The sequence below is a fragment of the Streptopelia decaocto genome, assembly GCF_964273445.1.
Source record: "Streptopelia decaocto genome assembly, chromosome: 5".
Lineage (NCBI taxonomy): Eukaryota > Metazoa > Chordata > Aves > Columbiformes > Columbidae > Streptopelia > Streptopelia decaocto.
The window spans coordinates 69,028,162-69,046,286 of record NC_138659.1 but is presented as its reverse complement, the minus strand read 5'-3'; the positions used below and the strand labels follow the sequence as shown (position 1 = coordinate 69,046,286).

Genomic DNA, 18,125 nt, shown 5'->3' with positions numbered 1-18,125 from the left:
ACCTTGGACTCCATGTTAACCTTGTACTGGGGCAGTACAGCAGAAAGTGGTGTCCTTGCACAAGCCATTTGTAGTTTCTCATAATTCAAACTGGCGTTTGTCATGTTATTCAACAGCCATACTTTACTAGATTTTGATAAATTTTAACCAAATGAATCAGTTCTAAAACCTCATCCTTTTGAGAAAGGCCCATTTGACAGATACATCCATTGCTGCAAGACCTAAATCAGTAATAAAAATAACATTCAAGTGCATTTACTTGCAGAGTTTGAAAGGGGAAATGCCACTAATCCTTCTGATTCTGAAAGAATACCCTCCATCAAGGAAACTATTCATGCAGAAATGCAAGAGATGCACTCATCGGATTTTGTACAGCCTAGATTTGCGAGGAATGGAAGCCTTGATGGTGTATTTATTTACTAAAGTGAGTAGAGCATTAATGAGCGTCTCCAACAAAACGTAAAAAGCCACAAACACACACAGACGGGTACTTTTCCAAATCCACATAAGATACATGTCTATCTTCATGCTTCAGCTAAAAAGAACAAATGTGGAAAAAAAAGCAGCCTGATACGTGCTTTAAATGAAACTTGACATTATTTTTACTAGATTTTAAATTTAATTTCATAGTAAGGTTGAGATGAGAAGGGGGAGTTCAACTGAACAGCTGTCCTGAAGCATCAAACATTTTCCTTGGTACTTTCTGAAAGATAATATCTTCCAAGAGAAAAGAAAATAACCAGTCTGCCAAGAATTCCTCCTACTCCTGCTCCTCTAATCTTTATTTTTAACTGCAGGGAAAGCTACACTTTGTATATCCAAAAACTTTAAATCAATACATCTCTGCCACATAAGTCAGACTCCAAGCAAACAGATCCTCCACAACTGATTGAGCTTAAACTTGGAGGTGCGAAGCCTGAAGTTACAAATCCGAACAAGCCACCACTTGTCAGCCAAACTGTGGTAACAGACTATATACCAACTATTACTCCATCCGTTTTCACAAACATTTAACATGTCCTACTTTATAACTGTGTTTGGCTAAGGATTGACAAGTGCTCAACTCAGCTAACAGTAACTCACCAAGTCACCGTAACTCAGTTGATTTCAATGACAAGAACACGAGCTTAAGGCAAAATTGTTCAATTGGCAGTTCAATTGTTTTAAGTATATCATGCTAAGGCACCAAAACAACCATCACAAATGTAGCTTTAAAACTACTGGTTAACCTGGTGTACCTTTCCAATAGAGATAAACTCTGCAAAGCATCCAGACACCACCACAAAAGAATTATGAAGCTTCCATCGATCTTCTAAGGTTATTTCTGCTACAAGAAGTATTTGGAAAAAATATGACATCTGCGATATGCAAAATGAAATTCTGAAATGAAGGATTGATAATTAACAGCTTTAGCTTAACTTAGGGGAAAAAAAGGCAAGCATAGTAAGTGTTGAAGTTACAGAATGGAATCCATGAAATCTTTCGGCAGAACAGCAGTAAAACAAAATCAGCATAAAACTCCAGTTGCATTTTGGCTTTCTCTTCATTTTCATTTTAAAAGAAGCAAATTATTGCCTTACAAAATTTCTGTGAGCATAGTTTTGAGCTTCATGTACACCTGTATAGTCACAAGCCATGTTAAATACTTGAGAAACTCACAGTCTGAAACATAAACACAATCACTTCCACACAGATTAAATCTGAAAGTGCGAAATATTTTAAACACTGGAATAGTCCCTCCCCAAAAAAATCACTTTTCAAAAAGCAGAGGAAAAAAAAACCTAATATTTAATACAATTGCTATGAGAATGCAAGACAGAACAGTCCAAGGCACAGGAATGACCTCCAACAACTGATCTTGGGTATTCAATAACTTACAAAATACGAAATACCAGAAGTGCAATTGCTTCATTTCAGAAGGAGAAAGCACTACACATCTGTCAGCATGTAAGGAGCTGAAGGCACCAATACTGAGGCATCTAACTATTTTCAAAAGAAAATGTGTTCATGTCCAAGTATTCACACACAAGAAAAATAAACGGGAATATTTATTAGCTCAGAAAAGCCAAACCCATAATATCCGTAAGAACATTTAGACCTGATCCAATATATTAAATAAAGCAGCTCCACAAATTAGTTTTACGATTTTAACAACCATGAAGTGACTTCATGAAACATTATGGAGCAGTATGAGATATACCACCAGTGCTAGAGTTTCAAATGAAGTGTTTTACTCTAAAAATAGTTGCGTATTTCAAGCGTTTAACCTGCTTGTGTTCTAGGGCACAAGGTACCTGCTTCTGGGAAGTTACAGCACACGAGCTGAACTCACAAGGTCAACAATCTGCTCTTGCATCTCAGTCCTTTAACAGCATTGGGAGAACTGTCCACAATTTGAATTCTTTTGAAGCAGTTGACTACAAAAAATACTTTCAGAAGGCCTATAAACATTTACAACACAGTATCTGTATTAATACAACATTATTACTTTCAAGGTCAGTATTACACATGCAGTTTCTTGGAGCTACATATTTTGGTGTTATTTTTAACATCTGACAGAGCATCTTGTACTGTTGCAAGCTCCACACTGTTTACAAATACTCACAAGCTGCAGCTGCTGGTTCTACCAGCATATCTTGCCATAGCAAAAAGGAATCATTTTAAATGGCCGGTAATGGCATTTTTACAGTACTATATGCATCACATTGTTCTGTAGACCGGTTTTGTAATTTCTCCACTTTTTGAGGACTACACAGAACAACAGCATTTGGTTACAGGGATATCCATTCCCACAAAAGGTCAAAAAAGTCCAAGCATAGTTGGGAAGCACGTCTAACCCTGTTCAGATTATGGGTGAACTCCACACCCTCTTTTAGCAGGTGCTATTTCAGGAACTTCTAGATTAGGTTTACTTTTTAAAATCAAAATGCAGAGATTTTTAAAAGCTTTTTCAAAATCAAACAAGATTATGTTATAATTCTTCATTCTCCTAAAATACCTAACCACAGGCATAATAGTATAAGGTAGCAGCAGACTTACCAACGCAAGCATTTAGGAACAGCCAGTCAGTCTTTTTCATTCTATTTTTTATTTGCTTTAGTTTTTTGAAGTCAACTTCAAGCTCTTCTTTGCTGCCAACAGCTCCAGCCAGCTCGATTCTTTGGAAGTCCATTTTCACATCAGATTCGCGTTTGGTTGTAGGTGGAGATCTTCTTTGGCTATTACCACTACTACAGCTTCCCCTCCATCGAGCTCTGTCTTGCTCGTTTATGATTGACGAAGCCTCTTCCGTGTCCGCCAGTTCTATTGCTTCTATGTTGTTAGGTCTGGGGTGATCACACACGACACATTTCCTCGCCTTCGCCCAGTTTTCGTATGTACAAACCGAACAAGTCCAGTGCTGAGCCCTCGTGTTTAGTTTATTTCTGTCATTATACTCCTCACACGGATCAACGGAAAAAGGGACCGGTCTTGAACCAGAACCTGAAGACTGAGGAGACTCTGTGGGACTCCTGGTCCTCCGCTGAGACAAGCACTGTGTGCACCTTATCGCTCTCGGCCAGTTCAAGTATGTGCACATGTGGCACGACCATTTATTTGCACTTTCCATACTGTAAGATGATTTAACCCTTGGTCTTGCGCTAGAATCCGGACATATCAAAGGGCTACTCCCTCCTTCAGTGCTTGCGGGATCCCAGTCTCTACCAATATCACTCGAACCGCTTTTAAACGGATCTTCTGTGATAATTGTTCCACTAGGTCTCTGAGCACGACACATGGTGCATTTGATTGCAGATGGCCAATTTTCGTAGGTACAATACTCACAAGCCCATTTAATTCCACGCTCTGTCATCATGCACTTCTTGAAATGAACTGCGTCAGGCAGAAAGCTAAGTAATCAGAATACATCATTAGTACACAATGGTTGCATAGGAGCTCTGTTTCAAAAAAAACAAAAAGGAAAAAGTAAATGAGATTTAAGCCAGTTGACGTGTACTGCAAATATAATATAAAAATCAAGCTGAGCAAAGAGACAATCTTTTTTTCTTGATACTATTAGAACATTTAGGGGGAGGAAAATCACTATGAAAAGGACTTGAACCAACTGCATTTTAAATGCAGAATTAGGGATTTCCTAGTGCAGAGAGGAAACTCAGTCCTGCAGTTCTGGAATTTCTTAAATTTGAATACAGGCTTCCAAAACAAATTCAGAAAACAGATACACATGAAGCAGTGAGAATGCTGGAGAAAAGACCCGTACAGCCACAGAAACAAGTCACAAATATTAACTTATTGAAGTAAAAGTCACACAAAGTCTAGATCCTGTGAGGCCTACTGCAAGACCTCACAGGATTTGGAAGGAAGGAGTGTATCAGGTGGGCAGTTACACAATGAGTAAGCGGTTGTTTCAGGAAAGCAGGGTGTAGGAGTTTACATCAAATGCATACATTTGAAAATTTTGTACACGTGCTTATCTAAAACTAGGCCTTGGTTGGACATCGCTCATAACAGCAGTGTTACAAAGTTCAAATGCCACTTGAAGGGAAGCACAAGCTGTGTGTGTTGACAAACGGACACAGTATTTTCATTCTGCAAATGCAGATTACAATCCAATTCCAACTCACTTTTTCTCTAGTGAAGAGGGGATTCTGTCTTCATGCTGGCTCAGACCTTTTCCTCAGATTGCAAATATGAAGGACGAGACTAAGCAGGTAACTATTCCTGTAAACAAAATGAAAACACACTCATTACAGGTTCCCTACTGGACCTGAGTAACCAGAGGTTAATTATTAAATGCCACACCTATTCTGATCCCAATATACTTGTTTAAACTCAGTCATGACCTGCTGAGACTAACATACAGACTGGTTAAAATAAACCGATAAAGAATCCGTTGCCACACATGCAACCGGTCTGCTGAAGTAAAAGCACTAGATTCAACCAACAGCAAATTCACAGCAAAACATCCATAAATACTCTTACTGGACTCTCAAACTTAGGATGGGGAAGGAAAAAAAAGCAGCTTTGATTCCCTCCAGTTTGTATAAGGGGCATAATAGTGGGAAAGGGAGAGGCAGGTAGATGGACAAACAGAAAAATACATACAGTCTATATCCTCCTTTACCACAGAATCATTCCCCAGCATGTATGACTCAATTACGTGGCATTTTTAAGCATGCAAAACTGTTTAAAATACAGATTTGTCGTATCAATTGGCTGACAATTCTCATTCATTACACCACAACTCCGTTGGATAACAAAAACACCAGGAGTCTAGTAAACAAAAACTCAAAAGAGAGGTTACACAACAGGATCCAATTCCAAACTAAACACATCGATCTAAAAATTAGCTTATACCTGTTCTCCAATTTGGCAATGTCGTATGAGTTAGTACATTCTCCATGCACACCCAGCTAAACGTCCACTTAAATTGTCACCCCTATTGCTACTATTTCCCTCCCGTGGGCTCCAGCACGCAGCAAAGGTTTTTTCCACCAGCTCGACTCCGATCTATTCACCAGATCAGGTGGCTGCATGAATGAGGAGCTATCGCATGGCCAGGAGAGAGGGCAAGACTATCCTTTTCAGCAGCGATCCATATTTATGCTTCGTGAAAGAAGATGAGCAATCGGGAACACATAAAGCTTTCTCATAAAGCTCGGGTTCTAATGTTACTTGTTTGAACAGCCTGCAGAGCACTTCACTCCCACCTATACGTTATAAAACTGTGTCAGACTAATTGCCTTCTCAGCACATTCCTTAGACTTCCTACTGCTTCCCCTCCACAGTTTGCTCATAAAAGTCCATGTCCGTGCATAATGGGAAAAAAAAGGAGAGAGATCATACCAGCGTCCCCATACCTGCAACAAAATAAGTGAAAAATACATACGTGAGAATACAACGTCAACTTGATCTTACTAAAAGCAACTTCATAAAGATGACTTTTCAGAAACTTGGAGGAAAAACAGTTTCTCTGACCCATAAACAAACTAAAGCTTTGCCAAAACACACTATATGCTAGATTTATCTATTTCATTTGCTCAAGGCTTTTTTTCCCTGATTTCCAAAATAAGTTTCTAATTACTTTAACATTCCTTAATAAGCTTATTCTCTCTATAAACAATAGAGAGTTTTCTGAGATACTAAATGTTTCCCAGTTCGGAACTTAAAGCAGTTGAATGTGGTTTTCAGAATCAAGAAGGACGCAGCTCCCCATCCGTACACCTGTCAATGGCCACCAGCACAACAGCCAAGGACAGTTTCCCTCGGTCTACAAAGGAAAACCATAAAGTGGTTGTTGCAATACTTCAATGCTCAAAACAAGCTTCAGAATAATTTCTACCTGAGCAGAAGCCAGGGTGTTTTCAGTCAGTAATGCTCTGAATCAGAAGTGAGACCAGCAGACAATGTGCGATGAAGCTCAAGAGGGATCTGTAACTGGAAATGGTCTCTTACCTGCCCTAGTTTGAAAAGCGTTAAACACAGCAGTTCCCATCGCAAACAAATCCCAGCCCACATCTGGGATGGGGCAAGAAAACAAAGTGTCATCTGTGCTATTGATATTAAGGCTGGGAAAGGAGACTGCTGCTCAAGTCAAAAAGCAGCTGGTTAGAAAAATGATCTAAACAAATACCAAGATATTATTTAGGAAACTAAACAGCACAGCATACACTGTGCTACAGAAGAGCTTTCATATGTATCATGAGATTAGGTTTTTAGCTGCAATTATTCTCTGCACTCTCTAAAAAGCTGGATGCTTTCAGACTTAATTCTTAGAGAGGCTCAGTATCTGCAGGCTCGAAAGCCTCTCAGATATGAGCTCACCACCTCCCAGCACAAGGCCTCGGGTTATTATGAAGAACATAAAGACTCAATGGAACAAAGCAATTTCTCTTCTCGGACAGCTCTGGCAACACCCACCATGGCACAGCTAGGTGAGGAAATTTAGCACTTCCACATATTGCTTTTGTTAGTTTGGTTTTCTGTTAGGATTGGACTAGATGATCTTTTGAGGTCCCTTCCAATCCCTAACATTCTGTGATTCTGTGTGACCCCCCAAGTGCACCCCACCCCAGAGGCACCAGAACCATCCGATTTACTGGTGATCCAGGATCATTATCCAGCCGCTGAGCAGTTTGAAGCTCGTTACATTCCTTCGGAATTACTTCTTTGCCACTCTGCCTTCAAGTTAACCTGTTATTTTAGATTCTTCAGAGAGGAGAAGCTGAATCATGTTGTACATCTTCTTGCAGAGAAATCGCACAAGAGTGACTGCAGGGCACAGGTGCAAGTCTTAATGTCCAAACAGCAAGAGCAGACAAATAAAAACCCACAAAACTCCAAGCGAGTTCCAGTTGATCAGTTTATACAGTGTGCTAAATACCTTCTAAACAAACTAGTGGAGTAGCTCAGTACATTAAAGAAGAGAACATATTAAATTCTCATAAATCAAGTAACAAAGAAAAACAAAAACATTAGCAGAACTACCTTTTCACAAAATGAAGTCAATTGGAAAAGGTCACCTAGAACAATCCGAAACTTTTCTTTTGCTTTGTTTCCACTTAAGAATATTCTTCTTTTTAGGTGCACAGGAAAATATAAACCAGCATACAGGAATTGGGAAGAAACAACAAAGTCCTCAAATAACATTTCTATGACAGGATATATTGTACTCCCCTCAATTTAATTATTCGCTGCGTCCAGAAGTTATTTTTCCTTTGGCTCAAACGAGGAACAATATGGAGCTCCATCTCATTAAATAATCGAGCCCTTCTCCGCAAACAGGCCAGATGCTGATTTAGACCAGTCTACACTACAGATTTTTTGGTTATGTCAGAAGCACATCTGTGCTGGCAGAAGCCTTATGTAATTATACAGATCAAATCAGCATTCCCACCTTGTTCTGCTCATGAGTATGGATTTTCAAACAAAGCTAACTGGCTCTGTAATTACAGGGCAAAGGGAGCTTAGGTATCAACTTAAGCCTTCAGCAAACTTGCCAGGGCAAAGAGATCCAACCTCTTTCCCCTCACCTCCATTAGGCTGCTCCAAACAGAAAGAGGCTGGTGTATTTATCTTTGTTTTAAAACACTGAAGCAACTTTTTGGAGGAAGAAAATAAGCAGAAGCATCCTGTTCCAAAAGAGACGTCTCTATAACCTGACGCAGAATTTATTAACTCAGCAGTTTGAGTGCAGAAGTAACACCTTTCACACATCCAGCCACAAAAAGGAACAGGACCGCGTGTCAAGTGAGATCAAACAGCAGCACTTTCACCGACTGTATCCTTTATCTATTATGAAACACGGTGTATTTAAATACATGTCTACCGAGAAAGGGTCTCGAACTGACAGCTGTAATTGCTCACTAACAGCTGGAGCATGTTGCTGAAGTTCACATATACACACAGCGGACAAACAGCTTTTGGAAGAAAAAAATTGCCTGTGATCAACCCCACATAATTTGACACATTTTCAGAAGTGTTCTCTCCTATACATCACTGTGTCAAATCTCTTCCCATAAAAATTAGCATACTTCTTAGAAAACTGACGTTCATTTATACACAAATAAGCTTTCTAACTAAAGCTGTAAAAGGAAAACCTGTTAAAATCACACATCTGGATTATCACCTTAAATGGTTGTGATCAAATACGCACCAGCCTGAATTCAGAGAGCTGTAGCGGGTTTTGTTCTGCAAAACATTTTTAAAAGATGCGTAAGATGAACCTGAGTCAACTGTTCACAGTTGGAAAAAAAGCAATGGTTTGATTTCACTGTTTCCAAACAAATGCATTTCTCAACACTGCCACTCTCTAACCATGCAGTCTCTTTAAAGCTCACATAAGCTGTACCAAGGGACTCTTCAAACATAAGGTTTTGCCAATTTTTAAATATAGCCAGTAGGCAGGTCTGGAGGATAACAGAGCTGTACACAAGCTCAAATCAAAAAGGCTAATTTGTTTCTTTTAAACTTGCAAACTCTCCGAAAACCTCCTCGACGATTTCTTACATAAAAGATGTCGTTACTTAACAGGTTCAAAATCACTTTTGTTTTCTGGGGCCAAGAATCCTTGTGAAGTATCACGCTGTCAATACGCTTCAAGAAAAACAACTTACATATTTTAAAAACTCTTTGAAACTTATTGCAAGCATTAAGAATTGATTTTTATGTGAAATCTGCCTCAGCTAATTTTCTACAGTGGAACTTCACTGACACTTTATTCTCTTGACTTACTAAACTTACTTACTCCCCCTTTAACTCCTCACTGCGCTTGCATGACTCCTTTCTCAAGAATTCAGCATAAGCCTCAACAGATCAGTATATTAAAGGCATAAAACGTGAACCGAGGCTTCTACAGTTTGACAGGAACTAATAATAAATTCCATTGTCGTCACTGCGAATTAGTTAAAGAAAAAAGAACATTGACCTTGTCAATGGGACAAGCAACTCAGATCAGTGCTGAATCTGGAAGCTTCGCAGTAAAGGCAATAACCATGTATTAAAATAAAGACTGGAAAGGTTACTGCAAAGTCACAAACGTGGAAGCATCTTCTGTATTAGCCTGAATACACCGAAGCAAGGAATTTATCAAGCAAGCGTAGTTTGCTTTGGTTGTTAGGACAGTTCTTTAAAAATAAAAGGATACCGTCCCAAACAGATCAGCAAAAACAAGAAAGCAATGCATCATCTCAGAAAAAAAACACTATCCAAACAGTGACTATCACCTCTGCTCTTCGGAGGACCAGGGCTGTTCTTTGCTCCCAGAAACACAGGTAACAGGAAGAAGGTTGTTGTCTTGAGAGAGGCCCCATGAGTTCAGAATAGCACAAATCTCAGTTCTATTAAAGACCAAATCATAGCCGTGTAAGTCACAACACAATCTACAAACTATTACATAAGGAGTGCATGAGAAAAGAAAAACTGAAAGTGTTGGAGTTACAACTGAGTAGGCAGTAACTTTTGAAAATATTTGGAAGTCTGTTCATTGGGTGAATTCTGACAGGCTTCATTCACATACAATTAATAAAACATTGCTCTCCTTTTGATTTATGGATTTGTATCTCATTTCAAAGCACCTTAAGTCTACTTTAATAGGTATTTATCACGTTCAGAACAATTACAGTGACTTTGCTCCATCTTACTTTTAAATATTCTGTTCAATGCTTCCAATCAAACTGCCGCCTTTTCAAATAACCTTAAAGCACAACTGTGCATAAGGAAGAGAAATTACACACAGTTTTCATGCAAAAGGATCCATAATTGTGCAAGTGTTCAATGCAGCACAAAGTCAAACACGTGGGAGGTCACAGACCTTAGGAGACACCTGAAATACATTAATTGACAATGAACTTCATAGTTCTTCATAGTTCAGTCTACATCCCAACCTAAACAGACTATTCTGCAAAAGCGCAACTTGTCACAGAATTAACAGATATTTGACAAGACTAAATTTTCACTCTTTCTGCTTCTTTTATTGTTTTGATGTTTATCCCTTGAAGCTTTTTTGTGCTCTTAACCACTACAGCTAATCCTGCTGCGTAACTCGCAAAGTACGAGCTTCCATTTTATTTGTTACTCATCTCAAGCAGGTCAAACTACCTACGGCTCTATTAAATGTGTGACTAAAAGCAAGGAAAACCTTAACTGCTGAAAACAGTCTGTAAGAAAAAGCCGCAGCGGTTTGCAGTTCAGTCCTATTTCTTATTTCATGAGCTGCATTTTGCAGGGTTTTTTGTTTTGTTTTAAACTCAATTAAAAGTGAGCAGCTATTTAGATGAGATGTTACTACACATTAGTATGGGCTAAATACGACTGCTTACTTAGAAACCAATACCATTTGGGAAAATGAGACTAAGCAGATCAACAGTTACATAATACACAGCATCTCCCACACAACACTAATCAAAAACCAAGCAAAGTGACTCAAAATAATGAACTATGATAGAGTATTTGCATAAATACAGCCAGTGACATTTAATGAATCTGATCATCACAAACAGCAACAGATTAATACTGACTCAAGAAAAGATGTACAATACAGTAACAATATATATAATAAAACACAACAGGATCATTTAAGCGTCATTTTTAAGACGTTTGCATCGGACAAAGTACAGAAGTTGAACAAGGGGATTCTATATAAAAACTGTGGTCAAATACAAAAAAAAATACTTTATCTAGATTTAGACTATATGCGTAATATATGAGACACGGGTTTGTTTAATCTCAGCCATCCTCACACAAGATGAGGGAAACCAGATGTCATGCTCTGAATTAAAAAAAAAAAACACTGTGGAGTCAGACATCAACACTTAAAAACACTTAAACCTGTCCAACAACCAATGAACAAGTTTTAACTCGTACGTTTGACATTCAGTTCTAATAACCATCCCCTGGACCTCCTCGATACTGGCTGACCATAAATCACATCATAGCTAGATACAGAAATATTCACTATTTGGTGGAAAAAAAACCTCACCTGCCTCCAAATGAATCAAAGAAACAAACGCTCAACATCGATTATTGTGTAGTTTCCTCCTAATGAACAGCAAGGTGCTCTCAGATACAGATAAGGACCATCTTTGGTACAGGCATTTGCAACTGGGCTATATTTAAGACTAGTTCTAGTTCAAGTGAACCATACAAGCTACAGTCATTTTTATCCGGCTCTTCTTAAGATGCTGCCTAGACAGCAAAGTAGCAAAAACAAAAAGGAGGGAAAAAAAAATATATATATATATAAGAAAAGATGCCATTATCACAGCACACATAAAACCCACTTCTGTGTATGTCATTGCTTAACATTGTGCAAAGAACTAGTATCAAATATCACAGGGAAAACAAATTCAAACTCCTTCTAGAGAAGGAGATAGTTGTTGGTGGTTGTTTTTTGGGGTTTGCTTTATTGGTTTGGGTTTTGGGTCTTTTTGTTTTTTAACTTTATGATTAGTCATCTGTATTTTGCTTGTAATACATATCCAACAACCCCAAGTTAATCACTGCAAGGTACTCCATGGTAGCCAGAAAGTTTCAGAGTAACAACTCTAAAACAGTAAAACTTCTGGTTTTGGGGGATGGGATAAATTTCTGCTAAATGCTGAACAACCTTCTTCAAATAAACCACTTAAAAGCCATGAGGTGACAATCATTTTTACCCCTGCCAAACTAAACAGCAATGCAGAGGTCAAAATAAATGTAAATAGTCCAGACGACCATCCCAACCCTTCAGCGAGATAAAAATCAGCTTCAACAAGCACACAGTAAGGCAAAGCCTAAACCCATCTGACAGAAGGCATAAAATGACAATCAGAGATTGATAAGACACTTAGTACAAAGTACTCCTGATTTGTCATGGTAGTGTGAGCTAATAAAAGAAAAGTCTAGCACAAAAACAAGTTTATACTCAACACTTGTTGAAACTGCAGAAGAGAGGAGGCTCAGACCTCTAGTGTGAAGCTGTTTCAGTGAAATATTCAGATAGCAACTAATAAATTTGCAGCCATCTACTGAATCCCCGCTCAGGTACCAGGAAGGTGAATGGGACAGAAAACTTCCAAGCTCCTTAGCCTGGAAGAAGTAAAGTCAACATTTACACAATGCACTGACAGTCTTTACAACCACAAGAAACAGGATTCTCCCATAAACCAACAATTACCTGCAAAAAGCAAATTTCCCATGTTTTGCTAGCGTTAACCCTATTTCTTAAATTTATGACAGTCATTTTTCTCCCTAGATAATCCACTGAGCACCAAGAGCCGCGCAGTTTTCAAATGAACTGATCTAGAAAAGTACGTGCAGCTTCAAAGTCACTAAAAGATTCCTTGACCGTAATAGTTATAATCTAGTGAAAACAAAACAAAAAAGTTATTTTTCTCCAGAATCACATACATCACAGTTCTGACAATTTTCTTTAGCTCAGGAAAACGAACTCCTGAATATCTAGAAGGCAGAACACCAATGTACTTACAAAAGTTTCTTAATGTCTGTAAACCATCCATTAACTCAGAATTTTTTCAGTTTCACTAAAAACAGCTACTCAAGACTCCAGGCTAAATCAAATTGAAGTCAAAGAATCACAAGGAGGAACATTCACACTTGTTTACAAAAATAATGGCAAACATAATGCAAGTAAAACATCACCATGTATTGGATTCTGGCACGGTGGGAGGAAGGAGAAACGTTTTTAAAGAAATAAGAAAAAATACTGCAGCCTCCTTGCTCACAACAGACAGTTTCAGCAAGTGAAGTCCTATTTACACCTCCCAAAATAGACACGGGTCCATCCTTCCAGTCCCCCTGGCCAGCAGGTTGCACGCCCTGTATTCATTTTGTACCCACCTCTCATTACTTCAAGTATTTTCAGCCCAATTCTAAGCTCAGCCCTAAAGACAGATGTAAATTCTGTGTCACCTTCTGCATTTTAGAAGCGTGAACTTTTGTTAATTTAAGATGCACATGTGGATACCAGCAAAATTAGCAGCCATTCTCAGCAAGATAACGAAAATCCACCTTACTACAAATAAAAATTGATGTAATAGTATCCTTGTTTTAAGAGCAAGCAGAACACACTAAATCAGGATAAATTCAAATAACCAAAGGGAAAAATGCCAACTTAATTATATCTGCTGTACAATAAAATATGAAAAAAGGGCTCCAACCTTGGCTGCTCCGTAGGCAAGATGCTCTGCGCATACCAGCAACCACCACTCTGACCAGTTTATCACCCTCCTGCGTTCCTTGGAAACAAATCCACCATCCCTCCCGCTTTGCTGAACCGAGGTCTCCGGATCAGCCCCCTCCTGAAGACAGATCCTTCTTCTAACGTCACAGCACTCACTCCCCGCTCCAACTCACCACCCACTCGGGTCTTCGCCACAAATAGTTTGTTCATAAACAGGACAGCAGGACAGGAAAAAAGCTGTTCTGAAAAAAACACCAGGTGGATACAACTCCACTTTGACTACAGAGCTTCTGAAAACCTGCCCATGCCACAAATACAAAATCATCTGTATTATGATAAACTAAGTGTGTTCTCAGAATTGATGCTTAAGTCCTACAATTCTTCAAGTATGTTAACTGTCAGGTACCAAAGAGGTAATGGGCCTATTATTAAACTTGTATTTCAAGAAAATTCCAAAAGAATTAACTGCGTATTTGTGAGAAACGGTGCTTCGGCAATTGATGATTCAAAAATGAACAGCCACAAAATCAACCAGATTCTGTGCAAGCTAAAGCAACGTCAGCTACCCAAGAAGTACTATGAAAAAGAGAAAGTACCAGGAGAGTGTCTGAAGTCTTACTCTTTGAGATCTTAATTAGAAGATAGAAGTCTTAAGGTACAATAAAATCCATTCAACTGACATGATTAAGTTATAACTGTATTTTATTTAACCGATTTTACCAAGCTATGCTATTTGACAAGTGGAAAGCCCTTCATCAGGTGTGTTGAAAAAAAATTCTCTTTTCAACTTTGCCTTGTTTCCCTATTCATATGTAGTACTATATAAAAAAAGAACTCTGTTACAGCTAAGCCAGCCATTTTCAGCTGCCAAACTGAAATTTAGTTCCATTTTAGAACAAGGAGACTGTGGAGCATAATTCATGCAGTTAAAATGAGGATTACTTGTTGACATAAATTTTGAAGAGCTCAAAATAACCCAGTCTTCAGATTTTGGGGGGAGGTTACTAACAGAACTGGCCATAGCAGTTTAGATGTTTTGCTGCGATTTGTAGATGGTAGACCGTGATAAAGAATGTCCTGACCCAAAGTTCTGCACAATTTCAAGCCGGTGCAAAACTGATATGGCAAAGAGAAGCTGGAAAGAGAAATGTGAACATCTAAGCTAACACCACGTGAAGGGGCCAGAAAATCTCACATTAAAGTGCCTGAGAGTACATTTGCTTGACTGTATTAAAAATAACTGCTCATACAATGAGTAAAGTATTTTCTACTTACTTCTGACTTATTTACAGATCCATCTTGCAAAGAACACCAATGATGGCCGGGATTTCCCATTCCCAAGGAATTTACGTAGTGAACGACGTAGGATCAGAATGGTCATACACAAGGCTACGTAAGACCAAAGATGTTTCCTTAACCAATTTTGCATTTTAACTAGCCTCCAATTTAAGCCATGCTTCTGTGATGAATCCTTTTGATGCTCTTATGCCACTCAGCATTCCAATTAAATTAGTATTTTTAATTATAGTTCTGAGAAAATGCTAATGGGTACAGGTCTACAATAACAGAGTACAACCTCATCGGCCATCCCCATCTGCCTGTCCTTACTTAAGCAGCATAAGAAAAGGTAATAATTTCTTTTTTCTTCAAGAGGATTACACCACATAATTAGAGCTTCACGACTCCTACAAAACACAATGCACCCAAAAGCATTATTCTCTTCTAATGCTGTGACAGACTTAAATCAGAAGTGATCTTTTACGTATGACATGCTTGACTGTGTGCTGAGACACCAATTCAACTCTGCCTTCGGAAGGACGCAAATAAGAGTTCCAGAACACCTCCTGCTGCTTACCTGTCCCCCTGCTCTGCGTAACCACCGAAAAAAAGAAAGCAAAAAACAATATGGGCTTCACAAATCTCTTCTGCATCAAAGACAACATGTGAGATTAGCAGAAGAAAAGGTAAAACTCAGCGTGACAAATCTCTCCTGAACTACTTTAACAAGGTTCTGCTCACGGCAGAACGAGCTTTAACACCATGTGTGTTGGAGAAAGGAGAAGGTTAAGGAATTACACAGAAGACATCTCACCTTTCAGTTTTTGCATCAGCAAAGGTATCAATGTGTTAAACTCACACGCCAGCTCCACCGCTTACGACACAGTAGGTAGCCAGCGAGCAGACAGATCACGCACAGCACAAAGCCCGTCAAACAACACTTGTTTACTACATCGAATCTCCAAGAATTCTAGAAAAAAGTTGTCATTATTGGTGTATCCCTGAAAGTCACCGCGGCAGCAGAAAGTTCTCAGCAGCCCTGCTGCGTCTGCCGGGCAGGAGACCCAGATTAATCTCACAGAATCGTGATTTCTCCCATAATTTCTCCTAAGAGAGTGGTGGGTGCTCTGGGGATGGAGCACTGGAAGGAGCCTTTTGTCACTGGGAAGGACAGACCCACAGACACATCCCCGACCTCCGCAGAGAACTTTACCTGATCCTGGCCCGCAGCTGCCGCAGTGTGGGGCTGAGGAAGACTCAGGCAGATTAATAAGGTTTGCCTCATTAATTTAACTTTGCCAGTCTTCAGTTCACAAAAAACAAGCTCGATTTTGAAACAGCGTATCCTGTTTCTGATCAACTATCAGCAATATTGTACTACGGACAGTATCATGGGAGTTGTGCTGCCCAAAATACACCGACACCGATTCCACCACTGCATACAGATCACAACAAGCACATCCAAAATTGTAAAAAAAAAAAAAAAAGGAGGGGGGAAGAAGTGGGAGGCAGCAGAGCATGATCTCACCCAGCAGGCCAGCGTTCGGAGCGGCGACCACGGCGCAAAATTCAGAGTTTCCTGCCTTTTGTACCCGACTCTTGTTGCTCTAACGCCGTTTTCTACAACCCGCCCCCGGCGCTGCTGGGACGGAGGGACAGACGCCGCATCCCGCCGGAGCGAAAGGCCCTTCCCCGCGGGACGGGGGCTCCGGGGGGGCCCGAGGAGCCCAATCCCCACAGGGCCCCTCGGCCGGGCCGCCGCCGGCCCCGCTCCGCCGGCTGCTCACCGGCCGGGCTCGCCCCCGCCGCCGGGCCGTTCCCCCCCACACCGCCCCGCTCGCCGCCCGGGGAGGGGAAACGGGTTTACCTCGCCGCCGCCGGGAACCGTGCCTCAGCGCTGGAAGCCGCCTGCGCCCCGCGCCGCCCCCCCACCCCCCGGCCCGCTGGCTGCGGCGTCCTCTCCCCGCTCAAGACATGGTCTCTCCCAACGCGGCGGGCTGCCGCGGCGGCGGGCGCTCCCACTCGGCGCGGCGGGGGGGGGGAACGGGGGGTGAACTCTCTCGCCCCGCTCCCCGGGCTCTTCTAATGGCGGCGGCTAGAGCGGCCCAAAGCAAAATAAACCCCCATACGGCCAGCAGCCCGCACGTCAGCCCGGCCTGCCGCCCTGCCCGCCGCCCATTGGCGGAGCCTGCGCCTTCCTCTTCGCCAATCGGAGCGCGCCTCTTTGGGAAGAACGGGTGATGTCATCCCTGCCGCTGGGGCGCCCGGCTGTTGGGTGCTGGGGTTCGCTCCGCCCCCTCCAGGCCACGCCCCCCCGGCGGACACGCCCCCTGGTGGTCCCCGTTCTAAGCCCGGGCGGGCGCCCCGCGGCCCCTCAGAGCCGGGTCCTGCCGGGGAACCCGCACCAGACCTGGCTGCTGCCCCGCAGCGTTTCCCTCATACAGCGCCGGGCTGTGGGGCATCAACGTGAAGCTTCCTATGGATATCATACCTCATTAAAAAAACAAACAACAACAACAACAAAAAAAAAACACAAAAACAAACACAACCCCTACAAACAAAAGGAAAAAAAATAAAAACCAAACAACAAAACAAACAAAAAAACCAACATAAACCCTTGTGGTGGCACCTGCCCAGACAGCAGCCATCAAAAATACAACCAATGTGGCAACGGATCCTTCCAGTGTCCTGATGGGAAACGTGTGTGATAAATAAGAAGAAAATGGTGATGGAGGGTCTCATGCCCAGGCTGTACAGCCCCCCAGCCTTTAGTAGATTGTCATTAATTCCTTCAGTTCTTCCGTAGTGAAATACACCCTTAAACACTGCTAATAAATAAACTGTCACGATTTCACAGAATCACAGACTGGTTGGTGTTGAAGAGACCTCTGGAGATCATCCAGTCCAACCCACCTGCTCACGCAGGGTCACCAGAGCAGATCACACAGATCAGTCCAGGCGGGTTTGAATGTCTCAGAGAAGGAGACTCCACAGCCTCTCTGGGCAGCCTGGGCCAGGCTCTGGCACCTCACAGGAAAGAAGTTTCTCCTCATACTAAGATAGAACCTCCTGCACGTGCAGATTCCGGCCGTTCCCACAGCGAGCGTGTGGGGTTGGAGTTGGGATGTTCACCAGCCCAGAGGACTCTCCAGCCAAGCCACTGCCA

The 18,125-nt window shown here is 41.2% G+C and overlaps 1 protein-coding gene across 2 annotated transcripts in view; it reads right to left on the bottom strand.

Annotated features, from left to right (window-relative positions):
- Positions 1 to 17,073, bottom strand: part of ZRANB1 (zinc finger RANBP2-type containing 1) — a 40,927-nt gene extending 23,854 nt beyond the window's left edge. Inside the window, exons 1-3 of one of the 2 annotated variants that reach the window (XM_082054442.1) lie at positions 16,827 to 17,073; positions 4,626 to 4,722; positions 3,040 to 3,938 (exon numbers count right to left, since the gene is read on the bottom strand). In XM_082054442.1, the coding sequence (XP_081910568.1) occupies positions 3,040 to 3,856 (817 nt within the window). In that variant the 5' untranslated portion in view covers positions 3,857 to 3,938; positions 4,626 to 4,722; positions 16,827 to 17,073. The remainder of the gene's footprint in view (positions 1 to 3,039; positions 3,939 to 4,625; positions 4,723 to 16,826) is intronic. The other variant, XM_082054441.1, reaches the window with a different exon arrangement.
- Between the last annotated feature and the right edge of the window lie 1,052 nt (positions 17,074 to 18,125).